This window comes from Lichenostomus cassidix, chromosome Z, assembly GCF_008360975.1.
Source record: "Lichenostomus cassidix isolate B80296 chromosome Z, HeHo_3.0, whole genome shotgun sequence".
NCBI classification, from domain to species: domain Eukaryota; kingdom Metazoa; phylum Chordata; class Aves; order Passeriformes; family Meliphagidae; genus Lichenostomus; species Lichenostomus cassidix.
In genome coordinates this window covers 36,118,320-36,139,065 of record NC_139511.1, presented here as the reverse complement: position 1 = coordinate 36,139,065, position 20,746 = coordinate 36,118,320, and the positions used below count along the sequence as shown (strand labels likewise).

Genomic DNA, 20,746 nt, shown 5'->3' with positions numbered 1-20,746 from the left:
TTGATTAGAATTCATGCTGGAAGACCATATTTTTCCCAATTCAAATTTTGCTTTTGTTTCTTGACAACATAAAAAATAAAGACTCCTCTGTTCAAAAGTCCTGCAGCTTACCTGTGGACTCTTGTTTCCTGCTTGCCAACAGAAAGACCAGATTTTCTTAAGGCTACTTGAGGACTGTCAGCCAAAATTGCACTTGGATGGGAGCCTTCAAAAGTGAAGTGCCAGAGATTCCAAATAAGAGAATACCTCAAAGAAAACATGGCACAGATGGAACTAGGCAGTGTAGCTGCTCAGATTTACTGGCTTTTGTTGAATATGTAGCCCAAATTTAACAGTGTTTGGGCTAATCAGTATTATATTTTTTAAAACTAGCTTGCTGGGAGAAACGCTAGTCTTATTGTCAGGGTTGGCTGTGTTCCCTGGTGATTCCAGGGTATGTAAAAGCAGTGCTCAAGTTAAACTATAAATATAGCAGCTAACATAGTTCAAGGTATACTTATTTTCTGCATCCTTAATCTTTGTAGTGATACATTAACAGAGTGCTGTCAGCATCTCTGCAGTAAAGCTGTAAGGTGTTGGAACCTACTTTGAGATGTTCTTCAAAGGTGCCCTAGAATTAAAAAAAACCCCTGTTTTGGTTTTGAGATAAGGGGGGTATTTTTAACTGCATCCAACAATTAAAGCAATAAAACATCCCATGGGGCTAAACATAGTGAAGTGTTACATATTAATTACTTCAATGTAGTGCTTCTCATTATCTGTAGTGGCCAAATGTAACCAAACTGAAAATAAACAAAACACATACAGAAATTGTCTTGACCAAACACATGAATACAGAATTTTGAAATGGCTCCGAAGGGACTTTTTGTAGGTTGGAAGTACTGAAATTTGCCTGTGATTTAGGCATAAAACTTTTCAAATGTGTGCACTCTGTTAGTTTGTTGATAGACTCATTCCACAGTCCTCTAGTACTTATAATAGAGGGGTCATTAGTTCTGGGAAAATGGAGTATTTTTCATCACTGTAGCAGAAGTGTGTACATATCATAAATGAAGCCTGAAGGGATTTAGTTCCAGGTTATTAAGTGTTCATTTGAGATGGTGGATAATAACTGCTGTTTCTGATATTTTAGATTAGATGGCCCTTATTGCTTGTAGGGCTTATTTTCAGTGACTGTTAGTCTTATTATTACAAATACATATTTAATGACTGAGGCAGTATCAACAAAATCAGTAAACTCATGTGCTATCCAAAAGCTGAGAAGTATTGATTCATTACTTAGCACTTTATCATGAACTGAACTCTAACAAGAACTCTGCTGCAATGATATCCAGTAATTAATGAGACAACATTGTTATTTGAAACTTTTTACATGTAAAAATGAACAATTGCGTGGATTTGTTAACTTATTAGGATACATAAAAGCACTAATAAAATCTTACAGAAAAATTTTCTCTAAGAGAAGCTGCAGTAGAATCACTATCACCCTGGAAAAAAAAATTAAGACATCAGGGCAAAGATAGGTAATTTTTCAAAAGGTTTTTCTGAAATAACACTGTTGACCACTTCAGTAATGTTGTGTTTTCCTTGCCTAATTAGATTCATAGCCTGTACTGCAACCTCAAACCCTTAACAATAATGAGGCAGTTGTTAAATGGAATAGCACATTAGAGGGAGAAAAATAGCATAAACTATAGCAAAATCTATTTGAAAACATTATTTTCTACTGCTTATTTGTGAAGAGACAATACGGACTGAGCTTTTTGTATCAGTATTTTGCAGATACGATTCCTTCGATTTAGGTACTAAATCTAATGGAATACGGTACTTTTCAGTATTAATTTAACTTTTTGAACTGTTGCCTATGGCTGAATCACCAACATAGATTGTGAAGTTACAGTTTGGATCAAATGACACCAATATTTATGTTGAGTATGCAGGGCAATCATAGTGGAAATCTACCCAAAAAGAGACTATTTTTTAAAGAGTTGGCCAAGTAGCTAAACCAAATATTATCTTTCAGGTTTGCTACTGCATTTTTTCTGCCCGTTTGATTCTTGTCAGATGACTGTTTTATTAGTACCATAGCTCTCTTTGATGCTGCTGCTCTTTGCTGTGGAAAAAACAGTGACTCTGATTGTGAACCACTGAAGTCATATCATTGAGTCTGAACACTGGCACTGACTACTAGGTAAGGCCAGTAGTCTCTCACATTGCATTACACGCTAGTAGGATATTAGTTCATTTAAGGAATGGGGTTTGAGACAAGAACAGCTAATTATGGAAATAACACATGACCTACTGTTAAGTTTGGCTTCCCTGGTAGTATAATTCTTTTTAGGTCTGTTTGTCAGCCTGACACTTTTGGAGCTGGAATTTTCCCTGCTTTGTGTCCAGCGTAGCTTGGAATATGTTTAAGACACTGGCCACTAAATAACACACAGATAAATATACACAGCTGAGAGAGGTGGGAATAGGAAGTAGATTTTTGAATTGTCTGTCCTGACTACTGAGTTTTTGTATTCAGTTTTGTCTGAAATGTGTAACACTGTGGATAGATCCCGGTCTTCTTTGTAAGAAATAAAAAGTATAATAATGCTTAATTCATGAACGGAAACATTCTCAGGAAGTATAAGATTTTCTAGAGACACTTTTTTGTTCATTTCATTTATCTACAGGTGCCTTTTTCAATCCAGAAGTATTTTTATGTGATTTACTATTCCTTATTCACACTGTGGTGCAGTTAAGTGCTGTTTATTAGGCAAGGTAGAGAATGGCATCCCTCAGGATGGAGGCAGTTTGCAATTAGTACGAACATTTGGTCTAGAAAATAGGTAATTATCCTAATATTCCTATAATTTAACTGTAGAAATAAACCATACATAGCTGTTTTATGGTTTCAGAAGCCAGATCTATTCTAACTTTTGTGTGGGGAGTCTCTGTTCCAACACATGCAGCTCCAGTGGGTGAGTTGACAAAGCTGTGTTTAGTTGTGCATTCTAGCATATCTGCATGCCTGTCTAATTAAATTATCATTCCTGAGCTCAGCTGAGGTCCACCTTTAGATCTACGTGAAACATGTGTGCTCTGATCCCATCTTTGTTGTTTTGGTCGGGTTATACTCATCTACATCAGCAAGTGAGTCAGCATGTTACCAAGCAGCTCAGTAGACCAAAGTGGCTGCTGCTGGCGTCCCCACATTAGACTATGCGTGGTTCAGGGGTTACCTCAGGCTCAAACTAATCTGGTTAGTTGGATCAAATATCCCCATTGTGCAGCTGCCTCAAAACTGTCTGAAGAGCTACTGCTTGTCTTGAACCTTGGAGGGCAGGGCCCTTTCATGTCCATGTGTTGGAAAACATCTTTTGGTCTGGTTTAGGTTCCTCTGAGAGAAATCTGGTTTACATGCATTAAATTGGCTCCAAACCAGTGTGTGGTGCATGCAGACAGTCAAGGGTATAGCTTAAAAAATCTCTTCTGCTCTGAATTTAAGAGCAAATTCAAGTGGAGCAGCTGACTGGTGTTGAGTTGCTGCATCCTGCCTATAACTGTGTGAGTGCTTTACCACGGTGTCCAAATGAAGTCAGACTGCAAATTAACGTGGTTTATAGTCACACTTTAGACTGCCTTGATTTAAGTAAGCCAGGCTTCAACAACTGGCTGCAGCTCAGAGTTAGTTTAAGAAAGTAAACTGCTGTTTCTCAGGCATTAGTCATTGGTTCATGGATCAGACAGTGCTTAAAGAGCAACAGTGTGAATGGGTATAGATTGTGCTCGCTGTGTCTGTCGTGCACATAAATCTGGGCATGCTAAGTGGGTGCTCTACAGCTGACATCAGTATGCCAGCTTAAGTGCATGATCCACACCTATTGCATCATATATCATAAAGTTAAAGTCTCATGACCAAAATGTTAGTCACTGACATATCCTGTACAATTTTAGTTGTTTACTGACCAAGGCAAGTGCCAGCTGGCCTGATTATATGCTGATGTAAGACATGGTAACATCTTGCTAGTGCAGGGTCAGGGTGGTACTGATTATGAAGAATACGATTCAATTAATTTCATTTTATTCAATATTCATTCAGTTTATTTTCTATTAGGCAGATTAATAAGCCTTAAGGCAGAAAGGTCTAGGTAATTAGTTTCTCTTCTCAAATAAGTTGTTCAACCTTCTTAATATAGTTATTGTGATCTAAATTTTCATTTGATTTTTTTTTCCCATTGGAAGGATGGAGAAACTAGGGACACAGGAGGGAAATGATGCTGTATTCACTTGAAGTGGCCTACTGTCCCAACAGGTTATGCTCACTGACTGTCCTGTTTTATCAATGGCAGCCATGTATATTAATGAGACACCTCTTTAAAATATAACAATTCAACTTGAACTGACTTTTGTTTGTTTGTTTGTTTACTGAGAGCCAGGTTTAACATTTACACTTATGTATGGAATGCCTAAGTTCAGGCTGGAATGTCACCAATTCAGAGAATAAAGCAAAATGATGAAACATTATCTGCCACCTTCCTGTCTGCCTTCAGCTTTGCAATTTGCAAGCAGCATATATGGCTGCATTTGGCTACTAGGCTTTATTATTTCTAGTACTTGATGCCTATCTCAGTCTGGTTGTATGTGCAAGTAGCAGTGAAAATTGGATGCACATCTGCATCTGGGAACAGAAACACCTGATTTCATGGTTCAGTACCATGGACGTGTCAGTTTACTCCTGCCACGAAAATGTGCTAGAATAGGTAGCCATGACTAATGCATATGCACTTGAGCAACTCACAGAGAGATGGATTTTGTTAAGTGTGGGAGCATTTTGGTTTTTCACACTTGTGACATGCACACTCTTTGCGGCAGTGGACGCATCAGAAATCCATTCACAACTGAAATAGGTTCCATGCACTTGTGAAGGTAAACAATGCCTGTAACACTCCTTTGGCATGTGGCTAATATGAAGCCAGCTGCTTGTAGTGGAAGTGATTTCACATATCCCTGGATGTCCTCAGAGTTCCTTACAGAAAAAACTGATCTTCAGAGACCTAAGGTAGTTTTTGGGGGAGTGCTGAAATCTGCTCTGTGCGTATTGCATCTACCTGTACAGTCTTTTCCCTGTATCATATGTAAATTCATATGGAGTCAGAAAGACTGTCCTGACATAAAAGTGTTCCTAGTAATTTTAAAACATGGACTTTAAATGTAAAAGAGCAATAAATGCTTATTGATCCAGCTTTTCTTGTGTCTTCTCTTGTCGTATGGACATGGAGTAGGGGTAAGCTGCACTGATGTGGACAAAAGTCAGTGATTAAGTTAACAAATCTAACAGATCTGGTTTTCTAGAAGTTGAGAATCTGGTATTTTCTCCATTGCAATAGCTCCTGTGTATGTCCTTTAGCTACCTCTACAGTAAGGCAAACTAGTACTTTTTTTTTGTAAGTAGCAGCAGGTTCAGGTTGTGTTTGATCTACCTCGCCGAAGAGAATGTTTGACTTGGGTATCATAGTTTAGGAATGGTATTCCTCAATTTAGTAATCTCACTAAAAAGAAAACCCCAAACCTTTGGTGAGACATGAAAGGCAGAGATTAGGACTTGAGATTAGAAGAATTTATTGCAAACAGTAATGAGAAAACAGTACTAATAATAAAAGTGCTGAAAGAGAAGGTGATTTACATGCAATAATTGCTGACCAATGCTGGGACCCCAAGGAAGTGAACAATGGCCATATAGTTCCCCAAGCCACCTGAATCCCCCAAGCTGCTTACAGCTTCTTTGGGGAAGTGAGAATCCCTGTACTTCCACCCCCCAGAGATGATTCCATTCCCCAGAGATGATTTGAGGTGGTAATAGAATAACACCCAGACACAACCACGGGGCTCCAGGCTCCAATCCCTCTACTACTGTGAAAAATTAACTCTGTCACGGCCCAAACCAGGACGCTGGGTTACAGAAAAGAACTTTTTAGAGAACAGTGGGAAATAAGTGGATGCAGAAGAGGAAGGCCAGTCTTGCAGGGCAAAAGCAGCTACAACTTTATTATTTTTCAGCAATGCTTTTCTGATGGAAAATAGCCACTGAAAAGAAACAATTGCATGCTTTTTAGGTCAGTTTTCATGAAAAGAAACTTATAATGCTATCCCTTCAGTTTTCAATATCAGAATAACATTTTATAAGTTTCTAATTGCTTTAATCCTTCATGGAATAACATTTTTGTGATAGCTTGTTTTCTTCTGTGGGAGAATGTCACTTTGTAAAGGGGACAACATTCAGTAAAACTTTGCGTTTTAATTAAATATGGTTTTAGAAGATAAAAAAAAGCATTTCTGTGATGTTAAAATGGTTTTTGTTCTTTTCTGAAATTTATCAAATATATCCCTATCTACTTCTTTAGTATAAACAAAGATTCAAACTAAATTTCTATCTGGCACAATAATGTTGAGAAAAATAGCTGCTTAGACTTATGAATCCTCTCTTGCATACCAAAGATTAATTGAAGAGACAACAAATAAATGGTTTAATCCAAAAGACTAGTATTTAGATACATGGACATATAGGTAAACAGGGAACACTGTTACCACCCTGTGTTTAGTTATTCCTGTCTTTGTTTCCCCTAACCCAGAAGATGAAGCAATTGTTTGGATTAGTGCATCCCAGGCATGGCAAGTGATACTTTGCAAAGCATTTCTGTGCTGTTTTGATGAACTGATTTGCTGCCTTCCATTTCAAACTCTCACACTGACTTGCTCTTACTACCTAACACTTGTCAGACTGGGTCATAATAAACTCAGTAGTCTTTTTCTTACCTGCCCCAAGAAAGTCAAAGTAATTTCCTCTGTTAATTTAATTGTTGAGATCTGTAAGTGTTCTTATACATTGATCAGAAAAGTTCTTTCCCTCCCATTTCATTAGAGAATCTATATCTCCTCCAGGTCAGCTGATCAGGCTAATCCTTAACTCCCTCCACTGTGGCTCATCAAGACAGACAGAAAATCTTACGTCTGCATTAAGCCAGACTCTGTGAGCTGTGTAAATGGAAATGTGCAATTTTGCATGCAGCTGTCTGAATGTATTATTCCTATTAAACAAGTCACCCTCTTTCCTAGCAGTATGCTGTTGTCACTTGGAAATGCAGAGTTACATAAGAGAGTCTTGATACATCACAGTAATAATATATCATGGAAAATTAGAGTTGTCTGCTTCTCATCTATTCCTTTGCGCTTTTTTCCCTGTGGCATTATTCTTGCACAGCATTGCAATAGGGCTTTAATAGTAGCTCTAGTAAATAGCTGGAAAAGGGGCAGAATCTGACCTCTTGGTTGTTCAGCAGTGTAACTGCTGGTTTGTATGTGCATGCAGAAGGTCAGAATCAGGCCCAATGCTTGCTGAGTTTGCACAGTAACTTTAAGCAGCAGTTTTATCTGGTGAGGGAAGAGCCTCAATAGATAGTGGTGTCATTTGTCCATCCTGGGTTTTCATGTGCGCCTGGACCTGCCTTGCTCGACCTTCCAGCCGCAGAGTCCATTCGTGGCGAAGTCTGCAAAGAGAGTACAAGTGCTTAGCAATTATTGAGCCAAATCCTTCAAATGTATCCAGGGCTTTTCAGCAGGGTCGAAGCCTTCCTCTCTTTCATCACCACAGCACTTGTCCTGTATTTATTTACCAATTACACATCCCTCTAGCTTGCTAGATTGGGAATGCAGCGGAGAAAGGGATAGTGCTGATGCTATCAGTGGTTGACATTGCTGGATTCCGAATGAGTCAAACAACTGCTGAAATACTGTCACTGTGAAGAACTCTGTTTTTCCCTCTGGGGTATTCTCAAAGCCACACAGAAGTACTGCCTATGCAGTAAGGTCATTCAAGGTGTAAATTAAAAAATATGATTTCTCCCTCAATCCCTCAAGTTCTACTGTAAAATGCTGTGGAGAAGAGCAGGCAGAACTTAAAATATGTCCTTTTGGGGGAAAACAAAAAAAAGAAGAAAAAAAAATTTGTGCAGACCTTATATGTGTTTAATGAAAGAAGTTGATGTCACATGCAAGAGGAACCACACTGCTTCAAGACGCTAGTACAGTAAAAACAGAAGAGAAAATCTCTAGGGACCACAGCAAGATACTGCTGGCTGGGTTGTTTTCTGAAGGAACTGTTATGAAACACCTGAGCCAGCAATGTTATAAGATTAGATATTATATGGTAATGCCAAATGCATCATAGAATATATGGGTTTTTATATTACCTATATAGAACAGGAGCCAATGATTTCATCTGAGAGTAACTCAGCAGTATTTCAGTGTTTCATAAGAGTGCTTGTGTTACCTTGGCTTCTGAGTTTGGTTTTACATTGTGTTTTAGACTACCTAGTCTTCAATAATCTTTTGTGCATATAGTTAAGCCTCAAAAAGTAGGTGCAGCGAGTTAGGAGAAATTTGCCATTGAGAACACTGATGTTTCTCATCAGTGTCCTACATGTCACAAAGGGAGCACTTGGCTTTGTGTAAAACCATGTCATTCTCCTGAGTGCCTCCTTGCTGAGGTAGTGGACGTGCATATTTTGTAATGAAAGTGTCTATTACCTCCTGAAAGTATCTTTTTTTGGTTTTTTTTTTTTCCAAATTAGAGAATACTTTCTGAACAATCTGGGTTTGACTGGGCAAGTGACTTTGAAGGAATTTGCTTGGGTCAGTTTCAGTTGTGATGGGTCAGTTAAGAGTTGTTGAATATGTAAGTTAACACATATTCAAGGTTCTTTCACCGCATTTCTTTTTTTCTCTTCAGAGATCTCATAAAAGCTTTTAACATTTTCAACTTTGAGAAGTCAAAAATGTTATTTAAACCACAAATTGCATTTTGTTTGCACCGTCTTTTCATGGTAGTCTTTTGTGATTAGTGATAAATGTTTCCAGTGAAGCTGAACGCTTTCCTGGATTTTATCACACATGTTTTTTTTTTCCCAGCAATTTTGTTATTGAGATTTGGGAATACTACTGACTAGCTGGAGTAGGATACTGGAAGCAGGATCGTCTGTCTGACTTTTTTGGGACACAAGGCCTGCCCAGATCTTGATTTCCAAGTCTCTAAATGATGACAGTACTTTCCTTCTTGGGCACTGGGGTCAAAGTATGTAGAATTCTTTTTCAAGAAACAGCTCTTAGCAGCACTTTCCGATTTGTTGAAATCAAATTAATTTTTGTGAATGTTCAATTTTTGGGAAAAGTTTATGCAGGAAAACCTTTGGAAATTTCAGGAGGAAAGCCCAACAGGAAGCCACATGAGACATGGTATTTCTTGTCCTCTGTCTCTGTCCATTAGTAATCAGGGGTTTTCCTTAGTGTGAAGGAGAACTTGGTTCAAACTTCTGAGTTGCACCAAGTCGAAAAAATATTTGAAGCAGTCCATCCCTCTTGTGCAGAGTATCTATACCTCAAAACAGTTATACAGCTTTCTCCCTGTTGTTTTATACTGCTTTGTAAAAAAACTCCCCATAAATGAAACAAACAAACAGATCCACAAAACAAAAACCCACCAATTTTTCTGCTGAATGGGAAAATCTTATTGTTCCATTTTTATCTTTCAGCTTATATGATGTGAAGGGCTGTTAAACATGACAAAGGTGCCATGGGTTTTTTATTCTGCAGATTAAGTGGGTGGTTGTCCCTTTAATGTAATACTATTTTATTTATTTGTATAGCTGTACCAGTTCCAGGTAAAATTCCTGCTATTTTCTGGCTGTCACAAGCCATAATTCCAAAGTGCTTTATTTTTTCATGGCTATGCTCCAAGGCCTTTGAAGAATGCTCATGAGGTTTAAAGGGTGAGGGGTGTCTGAGTTTCCATGCAGAAGAGCCATGGTAATATGAGACAAGCAGCTGTGAGAGGAAAAGTGCCAAAGACCCAGAATACAATCTGTGCTATGAATAAAGCAGTACAATAACAGGTTACCTTATTTTAAAACACGTGATGACATGCCTTGATGTCTTGTGGAAAAGATAAAGTACCACTTACTTGTTCAGGGCACTTTTGCTTAATCTAGACTCTTCAGCTTCTTGTTGCTTGGTTTGCTCTTGGATGACCTTTTCCCAGAAGTTCTTCAGCTCTTCCGCATCATGACCACCCATCCTGTGGCGTCTAATATCCGTATGCTTGCTCATTTTCTGAAAAGCAATTTGGAGGTCAGAGCAGTCAAATGCCTAACCTGAGGCAGATACTGTGCTACTTAGCCCCTTGAAATTTCATTCTCATGAAGTGCTATTAAAATAAAGCATGTCTCCTGAAAAGAATAGGTAGCTGGTGCTTAGTCTGGCTTGAACCAGAATATAAGGCATTGAAACAGGCCTTGGGTGACAGTTGAATGGCATAACTATATTTTTGTTACTGAGTAATGACTGTGCATGGCAGTTCACTGAAATATTGTGGATGCCTCAGTGTGTGTGTGAGATTTTAAGTAATTTTAGAAGGACTTGTGAAAAAATACTTTCAAATATAGTGCCATTGTCACTGAAGTTCAGATTAGATGTGAAGGGCTTTCCTATTTTCTATCTTCCGTATTCTTAAAATAGATCATAAATGGTTTTATATCAGGGAAATACGTTGCTGCTAAATGATTCCTTTTGCTACTCTAAATGATGTAATGCACAAAATATGCAAGAGAATTATGAATCCGAAGTCGAAGCCCACAGAGCGTAAAGCCCTGGGGAGCTTGTTATGGTTTTGTTCTTTATTTTATCAAAATTCAGTCTTAAATACTGTTGAAAGTAGACCATGTTAAAATACAAGGATCTGTTCCAATAAATGAGAAAAAGGACAGAAAATAGGCAAATTTGTCCTTGTTAAATGCATTTTATTCAAACATTAAAATTCTCATCATGACTGATGTCCTTGCTGATATTACCATATTGTGTTGGTTATCCGATCATAATGGTACTTTGAAAAGTTGTGTTCTGTTGTTTATTTGCTGAATCAGTCTCCTTCAGTAAGCCTTCTACCAAGAAGTAGGAGGATACAAGAAAGAAGAACCCCCAAAACCTAAACTCCAGAGTTTTCTATGACTAGATTGATCAGCACTTAATTTGAGGGTTGCTATGAAATCCCTTTGCTTCCTTGTGTTCATCTGTATTCTGCTGTCGTTACGTTCTTTTGCCAAATCTCCACTCTGTAATGCTGATGAATTAGTGCCTCATAGACCCTGATACATACTTGTGAACCTTCTTCCTAGGTGATTTCATACTTAAGGAGCTGTTCTTGATAAATACAACAAAGACTATACTAATGTAGGGCAGTATGAGGAAACCCTTGTTTTGTGCAATGCCATAAAGTGGAAGATCAGAGTAAAAGAAAAGGACAGTCAGACGTAACACAATTAAGGCACATTTCTGTAAGGTCTTACTATCAAATACAGTATTTGAAACTCCTGGCACCTTAAAAGGGTGCATGAGTAAGTTCTGGGCATCTTCCTAGACTGAATATTTTAGATTTGTCATATAATTTTCACAAATCGTTTTTTTAAAAAGATCAATAATAACAAATTATTTTGCCAAACTTGGTGCGGACTCTGGCTGGACTTGAAAAAGTGCTTAACAAAAAGAAAAATCTCTTTGAGATGCATTATTTGTCTGCTAAGAAGTCCAGCTGCTTAAAGACCAGCACAGCCCAACGGGAGTGATAAGCATGAACTGGTTAGGTCATCTAATATAACCTCCTGTGTGATGGAGTGGTTGAGTGGTTAGAACACTGGTCCTCTTCACTACAAGGTCAGCAAGAGCTGTACTATCACCAAAACAACCAGGTATTTTTCTCTGAGGCAAACAGCATTTTTCTAGTATTTCCCTTGCTGTGAACTGGGGATGCTGTAGATGTAACACAGAGTGACAGAGAAGGAATTGTTGCATTGGTATGCACACAGCAATTCTACTAACACCTTTTGCTAAATGTGTTGTGGCTGTCAATGAATATGGTCAAAATGGGAATGAATATGGGTAATCTTAATAATATTTTGTCTCACTCTGATGCCCCAAAATAATAGTATTATTTAAGGCTTCCGCTTGCAAAAAAATATGCATGTCACGGATGCATTGGAACATGCCCTATCCGTATCTTAATTCTATAGGCCTTGAGCAGTGTTCAAATAAGTGCTCTGGTAATAGCTTGTTACAGCAAGTGATGGAATCTGATTATTTCATCATTCCTGGATCAGCAGGTCACACGGGTCTTCTCACCATTTAGAGGCTCTTCTATCACTAGCAGCTGCCCACTTGACACTCTACAGATAATTATCCCATTGCCTCAGAAGCCAAGTACAAGTTGCTGACAAACTGAGTCAGTTTGCCCTCCAAACCCTATTATACTTTGCCTTGTATAAGAATCTGCCATAACACATTAACCTTTCATTAGAGATTAAATTTTTATGATTATTAAGCTTCTAGTGGATGTCCTCCAAATGGTACAAAGAGGGTCCCCAGACTTTATCTGAGGTTTAAACTGATTAGATTTTGAGGGGGTGCATGAGGGTTTTGGTGGCCCTAAGTCTTGGCTACTCCAGTCAGAAGAACAAGCTGTGATCAAACAGCTGCCCAAAAGATGGAGGCACTTCTGCAAATTTTAGTCTGCCATGTCTGTGGGTCTTTTTGCAAATCAAGAACATTTGGTAATAGATCCTAGGAACGTCAGTGACAGTGAGTATTAAACATGGTATTACTGGTCCTTGTTAAGACACATTCTTGGTGTAAAACTTTTGAAGACAGTACTGTCTGCATTGCTGGCCAGCATTATTCATGGCATGATATGTGAAAGGATCCTATCTTAGAGCCTGGCATTATGACATCTAGGCGTAGAGACTAGGGTTCATGAGCACTGTGTAGTACCTTTTTTATTTCTAATTGAAAGATTTTGCTTAGGAGTTTGGTAGCTCCTAAACATCAACATGTTTTGTTGATGTGTGATTTTTTCTTTGTTTCCAGAATTTCCCAGTAAGATAAATTGGACTTAGACTGACTTAATGCCATCAATAAATTTGACTTAATGCCATTAAACTTGTTCTTGATTGCTTCCCTCAGATAACTCAGGGCTCAGCAACTAGCAGAACAATTAGATTTTCCTCGTAAGTGAAAACCACACTTTTTTATAGTCACTTGACCAGTTTTGACTGGGTGAAAAGTGAGCAAAGGAAATAGGTTAATCATTCCAGAGATATTAAGGGAAAGTCAGGGAGGTGTCTTTCTCACTCCTAATAACAAATTGTTTTGACATGCTTATCCACTGATATGAATGTAAAATAAACAAGAGCAAGCATTTCTATTAACTCAAAATTATTCATTCAGAATACCTCAAATAGTGTACGTAGCACTTATAAACTGAAAATTTCTGTTATGAAACCTTCTGCAATGTATTTTCTATGAAGTGTTACCAAAATGTGCACTGGTGCAAGGTGGAGTCTCTTATTGAAGCTTCAACTAAGATAGTTAAAGAAGAACTACTTTTATATGGATTTTGCTGTCTTACCTGCCCATATGAAGTATAGTTGACTGCTTTGTTAGAGACCCAAGCTGATAAAACAAGATTTAAATAAGGGTGAAATTGGATCTTGGTTAAAGTGGTTTATGCATTTGGTAGCTCTGAAACTCAACTGCCAAAAACATGTGTAATTGTGTACAAATGAGTTTTTACAGGATTCATCATTTATAGGAATTAATTTATATGCTAACATGTTATTAATTTATGGAGAATGTCCACAAGAAGAAGTAATTGTAAAAACAAAATTAATGGCACTGTAAAAGAAAAATCTCCTGCATTTATAATCAAACCATAAATCAGATGGCCATGCAGCAATGTGTAAGACAGCCAATCACTTACGAAACACAGATAACACCTACATATAATATATTGTTTTAAACTCGTAAAGTCATGGAGTCACAGAAAGAGCTGAGTTGGAAGGGACCACAAGGATCATTGAGTCCAACCCCTGGCCCTGCACAGGACATCCCCAAGAGTCACATCATGAGCCCAAGAGCATTGTCCAAACACTTCTTGAACTCTGTCAGGCTGGTGCTGTGATCACTGCCCTGGGGAGCCTGTTCCAGTGCCCAACCATCCTCTGGGGGAAGAACTTTTCTCTGATATCCAGCCTAAACCTCCCCTGACACAACCTCATGTGGTTTCCTCCAGTCCTCTCACTGGTCACCAGAGTGAAGGGATTGGTACTTTTGCCTCTGCTTCTCTTTGTGAGCTCATTCCCAGAGCCAGTTTAAAGGACTTTTGAAGTGTGAATGAGGAGCAGTTCTTCCTCTACAGATATATCTCATTTAAGGGAGAGGAAATTTTGCTTCTATTCGTAAGTTACATGCACAACATTTACTCATTGGCTGCAAAACAATATAGAAACAGCCACTGGTACAACCTTCTCTCATTTAATCTGATCTGCACTTTGGAAAGGTGTTAAATTAGTAAGTTTCCAAATGCTCTGGTTTTAGCCCCTGCTGGGCTTAGCTCCTTCATATTTTGAATTATTGTAATCTCAGATTACCTCTGCTGAGGTACAAAATGGAGTCTTAAAAAATATTCAATGCAAGTAATTTCTCTGCTGCACACTTTATAATTTCTACTTGGGACCCTTTCTGGAGAAATTTTAAGAGTTAGAAATGTCTCTTGATGTTTTGAACAAAATTGTTATTTTGAGTTACCTTCATATGAAATAAACAAGCAGCAGAAGAAAACATTTTCTAAAGTCTCAGGAGTGATTTTTTACCTTTTTTCAGTCTTTCTACTTAATGTGTCTTAAGCTAGCCATAGTCTTAGAAATTCAGTGTTTTATAGAGACAGACTTGTAGGCACAATATTTATGCTTTTACTTTTTCGTGAGAAATATTTTAATGCATTAAGTAAAACTGCTAGCTGAACCTATTTGGAGAAAAATATCAATATGATTTTTAGTCTAAATTACACATAATTTAAAGAATAACTGGTTTGGCTGACAAAAAGAAACCCACCTTATTTTCTTTTCCTTATTGGAAAAGATTTTAACCAGCAATGTAAAACAGTATTTGGACATTTCCAAAGCTCATTTCCAAAATTTTTGCTGAAAGACAAAGTCTTCAACAAAAATCATATTTTTAAATATATATCTTAAAAATATTTCCTCTCAAAAATTTGGAGGTAATTGTAATTTTAATGGTTTCAATGAACCTGAAGATTCAGCCAATTTTAATGTGGAACACAAGCATGTTCCTGCAAGAATTTCCATGGTCACTTCAGAGGTTTTTTGGTGACCATTGTAAACAATGGAAAGATTATCTTTGACTTTAACTAGAGTCGCTCCCTTGGGTCATATCATGACCATGAGCTGGTTTATCTTTTTCAGGACACTAATTAATATCCTATTCCTTTTGCCCTTCACCAGGGTTTGTTTGTCTAAGCATGGAATGTTTTCCAGCATTATAGATCTATTACAGTACAGTTTAAACCCTGTTCATGGTGCTCTTAAAAAAAATAAGTAAAAAAAAGCTTAATGTTCTAAAAAGCTTTAAGTTACCCATATAGAAAGCATCATTTTGGTGAGTATCCCCTTACATGTTCCTTTCATGGTGGTTTTCCTTTTAGTTGAAGAGTGTGTAATACAGAAATTCTAGTAATACCAAAAAAGATAGTAACAAATAATTTCTTAATAACTGAAGTTACTATTACAGTCAAACAAAACAGTGTCAGGAGACCTCTTATCTGCTATATATCATACAGGATCAGAATAATTTCCACAATAGTATACTGAAATATACAGAATTCCTGGTCATGGAGGGAACAAGAAGAAAACATTGTTCAAATTTGCATGATTAACAAAATATAAAATAAATGTATACCCATGTATGTCTAGGCATGTTTAATAATCAAGACAGGGAGAGAAAATCTTATTTTGGCCAAAATACAAGAATATAAATGCTTACTTTGATTGTATAGTAGCTTCCTCTTCTGTCAACGTGTGATTTTCTCGTGTGATTACAGAATCATGTCAGTTTTGCCCCTGGGTTCCCTTTTTCAAGAGAACTCCAGCTGCCAGGAATAACTGATGAAATCTATTCATCCGTCACTCATTTTTATTTGGGAGTGACGACATCTGCTATTATGAATTAGCTTAATGGCAGGGGGAAAAACCCAAACCCACAGTCTCATTTAGTGAAGTCTGCAACACACCACAAGGAATGACCAGACAGTTACAGGGCACAAACTCTGAATGCCACGTTTGATCTGTGCTATAAATTTTGGCAGGTGCTACTGATGTCATTACTTGGCTCTGGAGGAACAGTTACTCTTTGACAAATGTGGATCACTGTAACATAACTTCCATATGACTTGCAAGAATTCAGCACCATCCCCTCCAAGAAAAAGGATAGATCTGAAAAGAGCATGTTGAATAACGCAGCTTGTCTCACGTTTGTCCTACTGAGTGACTGACTGACAAACAGATTTCTTTTTCACCCCTTTTGAAGTGTTGGTCTGTAAAAGCACCTGGTAGGCTACATGACAGGATTCCAGCTAAGCTGTTAATACACTCAATAGTGCAGGAATCTGACCAGCTGCAAGCTGAATCATAGCATATATAATTTGTTACAGAACTTAGCACTTCCACTTCTTGGACAGATTCCTCCTCCTTTGACTGGTACTCCTGGTGAACAGAAAAACATGGGCAAGTAAGGTGCTACTTACTCTGACAAAGGGAGAGCAGATAGTGACAGACCTTCTGCTCTCAGCTTTTATTTGCAACCTGACTTCATAACCTTTTGATAGTTTGGCAAGTTCCACCTTGAAGTTCGTTATGTTTCTTACTCCATATATTTCCACTGAAAAGTTGCTCCAGAGTTTTCTGTGCTAAGTACTGTAAGTTTTCTTTTAATCTACAACCTGAATGTATTTAAGAGACAAGTTAAGTTACCCTTCCCTTGTCTCCAACGTATGTAGGGCAAAAATCATCTCCCCTCTCCTTCCTTGTTTTGATATTAGATCATTTAAGTACTTTGGACTCTTCTCATACTCATTGTCCTGATAGAAGGTCTCATGATTCTTCTCTGGGGTCTCACTGAACAGGCAATGAGAACTGTATGTCACATTCCAGCTGAGTATTTGTTCCTGTATGCTTCCTTATTTTCTTAGGTATGATAATTGGTATCTAAAATCACTTTTATCTTCTCCAGAGAAGCACAGTGCTCTTCACAACTTTCTGATTGATTCATGCACCCACCTCATATTTTTCTCAACTTATACACCTTGACTTATGACAGAAATTTTAATTAGATCCCAAGTTCACAACCTGCCTTTTGTGACACTTTCTGTTTCAATCCTTCAGATAATTTGTTTCTTTTGTTTTTGAAATCCAGCCCCCTGTGCTTACAACAACCTTTGTGTTCTCCAGTCACTGCTTCATTTTGTGCCAAATGCTGCTTCCCAAAACAGTAGCAACATTATTTCTAAGACAGTCTGGATGAATTATTTTTTAATAATGTTAGCTGATTTTAACCACTTCTAAGTTTAAGTAGATAAACCTTGGTGAGATCATCAGAGGTAAAAGATGATTCTTCTGTAGGGAAGACAAGATAGTAAAGAAGAGACAATGAAGTCCACCTTATCAGCTAACATAAACAATAACATGTTATTGTCTACTGGATGTGGTTAGTAGATGGTGAGAAAGGAAGAGAGAGGGAGACTGTAATGTAGCTTTAAATATCCTTCATATAGAGTCCATAATTAGTTAAGATGAACAGCTAAATTAAGTTTTCCACTAATCAATCAGTAAAACCTTGGCATTGTTACTGTTAGTGGAGGGTAGCCGTGAAATGGGACGTGAAGTTGGTCAGTCTCTGGTCCAGGACAGACAGCTCTGACTGATAACTGATCATGGATGCTAGACAAATGCCCAAGGTGCTGATGATGGTGTCAGACTCTTTCAGTTTCTGTTGGAGCTGCTCCTCTTCATATAAATAATGCAGAACTCTGGGCTTGAGAGGCAGTGCCAACAGCATGCTTGTTTGATCTCCTGTCTGTCTCAGAGATGCATTTTGCACTTTCCCAGATTATTTAACATATTGCTCACATTTTGGCGACCGGGTTTCCTGAGGCACACTCTCTCATGGCAAGCAAGTTTCTTGGAATTTGTTTTGAAAAGTCTGAATTTCACTGCAGCCCAGACATAAAACAGATCTTGAAATCCTGCTTGTGTTCCTGTTCTGAAACTGCCCAAATTCAACATGCTGGAGAACTCACCCACAGTTCCACTGCATAGTGTCAGTGGTGCCTAGTGGTAAGAAAGCATAAGAAACACTAGGCAGAGCACAAGGCTACAGTAAGGCGCACAGAAATAATCAGAGCTTTTTGATCTTTGTAAATTAAGTGACTGAGACTTGGAAAGCAAGACTGATCATTGTAGTATCAGTCTGATACTACACAAAAATCAGCAGTATAGTCTGCTCCAGTCTTCTGGTAGTACAGAATCAATTGCAGCAATGTTATGTGACTTTAGAACTAGCACAGATTTTCTCTATAGACTTGTCAGACAAATCAATATTTTGAGTACATTATTTCAGCTCTATAAAGCACATAGACACCACTATATGTTTGAAGTTTTACAGCCTAACTTGACAGTTTCACCTAAGAATTTGACAATTCTACCGTGTACCTCTTGCAGTAAGGCTCTGGCAGTTGCTTCTGCTCATTTGTAATGATTTAGATCAATAGGTCTCAGATAATGTTGCCTTGCACTGACATTGGATTTCTTATAAAGGATTTTGTTTTGGATGTTGTATTATAGTAATTCACTTTGCTACACTTTCACCATCTCTTGTTTTTTGCCAGTTGGTGCAGATACTGTCATTTTATATGGAGCTTTGTTTTTTGCTTTATGTAAGCAATTGCAGAATGTGGCCTTGAGCTGTGGTGTTTACAAACCACCACTCTGTATTTTAGAATGTTTCCTTACTGCATTACTGTCAGGGTCTGGAGGATCTCAACAGACCCCCGGAGACCTTCCCCATCTCACGTGGGACCCACATCTCTACCCAAGCTCCCCGTTTTAGCTTAGACCCAGGAATCTGAGGTCTTTCCATCAAATTCACACATCCAGCCCTCTCTCTCTGTGTTGTGGTCACACTTGGCTCCTAGACTGTTCCTTAGTCACAGGGCAGCCTTGATGATTTTTCTACCTAACAATTACCATGGATTGAACTCCATAGGTGATAGCAATATAGGCATATAAAAAAAATGATGGAATATTATAATTAAAACCAGGCAAGAGTATGGAAGAAAAGACTGTTTTGCCTACAGTTGGGGTGTCACCAATGTCTGTAAAATTTTGTGAAAAAAATGCTAAAAAATATGAGCTTAACAGCACTGCATTCTATATTGTTGATGCAGGGTTTGTGCTAGTAGTAGCTACAGTCACTAAAGAACTGATGGAATACCTTATTACTGTCAAGCACATCAAGGTGAAGGGCAGCTGGACACAAAATACTGCCCTAGCAGTATGTGTATTCAGATACTGCATGTGGTCCGTTGTCTTTGTCTGAACCGGTATCTAAAAGTAGATTCCTAAAGCCAAGCAAATTTCCTTGTACTGTTTTGAGTTCATGACAAGAACACATGGATTGAGTTGCAATGTGAGAACATTATCAGAGAGGGAAGACCTTGGAGCTAGGGAAGGTAACATCTGGAGATTGGGGCCATGGCTGATTTGATGCAGATGAGCAACACATGATGCCACAGAGCATGAAGGTGCTAGTTACCCTTCCTACTGTAAATGACAGCAATGACTCCTGGCAAATTGTTGCCATGGTTGGAAAACAATAATTTACAGGATGATTCAGGGAGTATTTGAATAATGATAAGTTTCTTTGCCTTAACTTATTTCTACGTTATTTCTAATTACCTGAAATTGTTTACAGTAAATTTTACACAGCTAGGCTCCTCTTGCTATGTTGATGGTGTCAATAAAATTCTTGTTTGCATTAGGTAACCAAAACTTATCCTTCATTAAAAGGAAGAGAACTAATTTCTTAAAGTCCATTGAAGATTTCAGTGGGCACTTAACTACAGTGACCTCCATGTAGCCTAACAGGCTACAAAACATGTATTTCTTTCCCCTGATCTGTTTGATCATATACACTTAACTACCAGAAAAGGAGATGGCCTAGATTTGCTTCAGTTCCATTTGCTTGACTTCCATTTACTTATCAGGACTGTTTGTATTTTGCCTATTACACATGATTTTAAAGAACGAGGAGAAGCAGACATCAAAGCAAATGAAGGCTAAATTGCTCTGCAGCAGCTGGCTCCTGATTTTCACTGACACAAAGCTCCTGCCAGCTTGCAGGGCCTGTAGCACACGCTGTAGGCTCCCTGATGGCAGGGCTGGGTTATGGGTGCAAGGTACATGAAACAGGACAATGTGGGAGGTGACGATGAAGTGCAGATGGTACTGTGGTTTCTGTATGCTCTGGGAAAATGTTCCTACTGCCTCAACATTTTTCTTCTATCTTTTGTACTGTGTACTCTGTACCAACTATGTATTCGGGAAATTTCTTCTCTGTAGTGTTCACTTGCTGAGTCTTGTCTTCCACACTTTCACCTATGTTGTGCTGATTTTTCTTTAGTTGTCTGATTTTAACCAGAAGGGTCAAACTTCCTTAAGCTTGAGAGTCAGGATGGTCTTTACTTAGACAGATAAAAAACCCACAAGGTTTTAAGGGTCCTTATTAACTTCTTTCCTTGTATGTCTGGGGA

At 38.2% G+C, this 20,746-nt stretch overlaps 1 protein-coding gene across 1 annotated transcript; it reads right to left on the bottom strand.

The window, feature by feature from the left end:
- Positions 1 to 5,590: 5,590 nt before the first annotated feature.
- On the bottom strand, positions 5,591 to 16,175 carry LOC146424701 (protein FAM240C-like). The gene is made up of 3 exons (XM_085042850.1): positions 15,925 to 16,175; positions 10,001 to 10,149; positions 5,591 to 7,532 (listed from the first exon to the last, which is right to left on the bottom strand). Exons 2-3 carry the CDS (start codon positions 10,144 to 10,146, stop codon positions 7,400 to 7,402), a joined length of 279 nt encoding a protein of 92 aa, XP_084898976.1. The 5' UTR covers positions 10,147 to 10,149; positions 15,925 to 16,175; the 3' UTR covers positions 5,591 to 7,399.
- Positions 16,176 to 20,746: the final 4,571 nt, after the last annotated feature.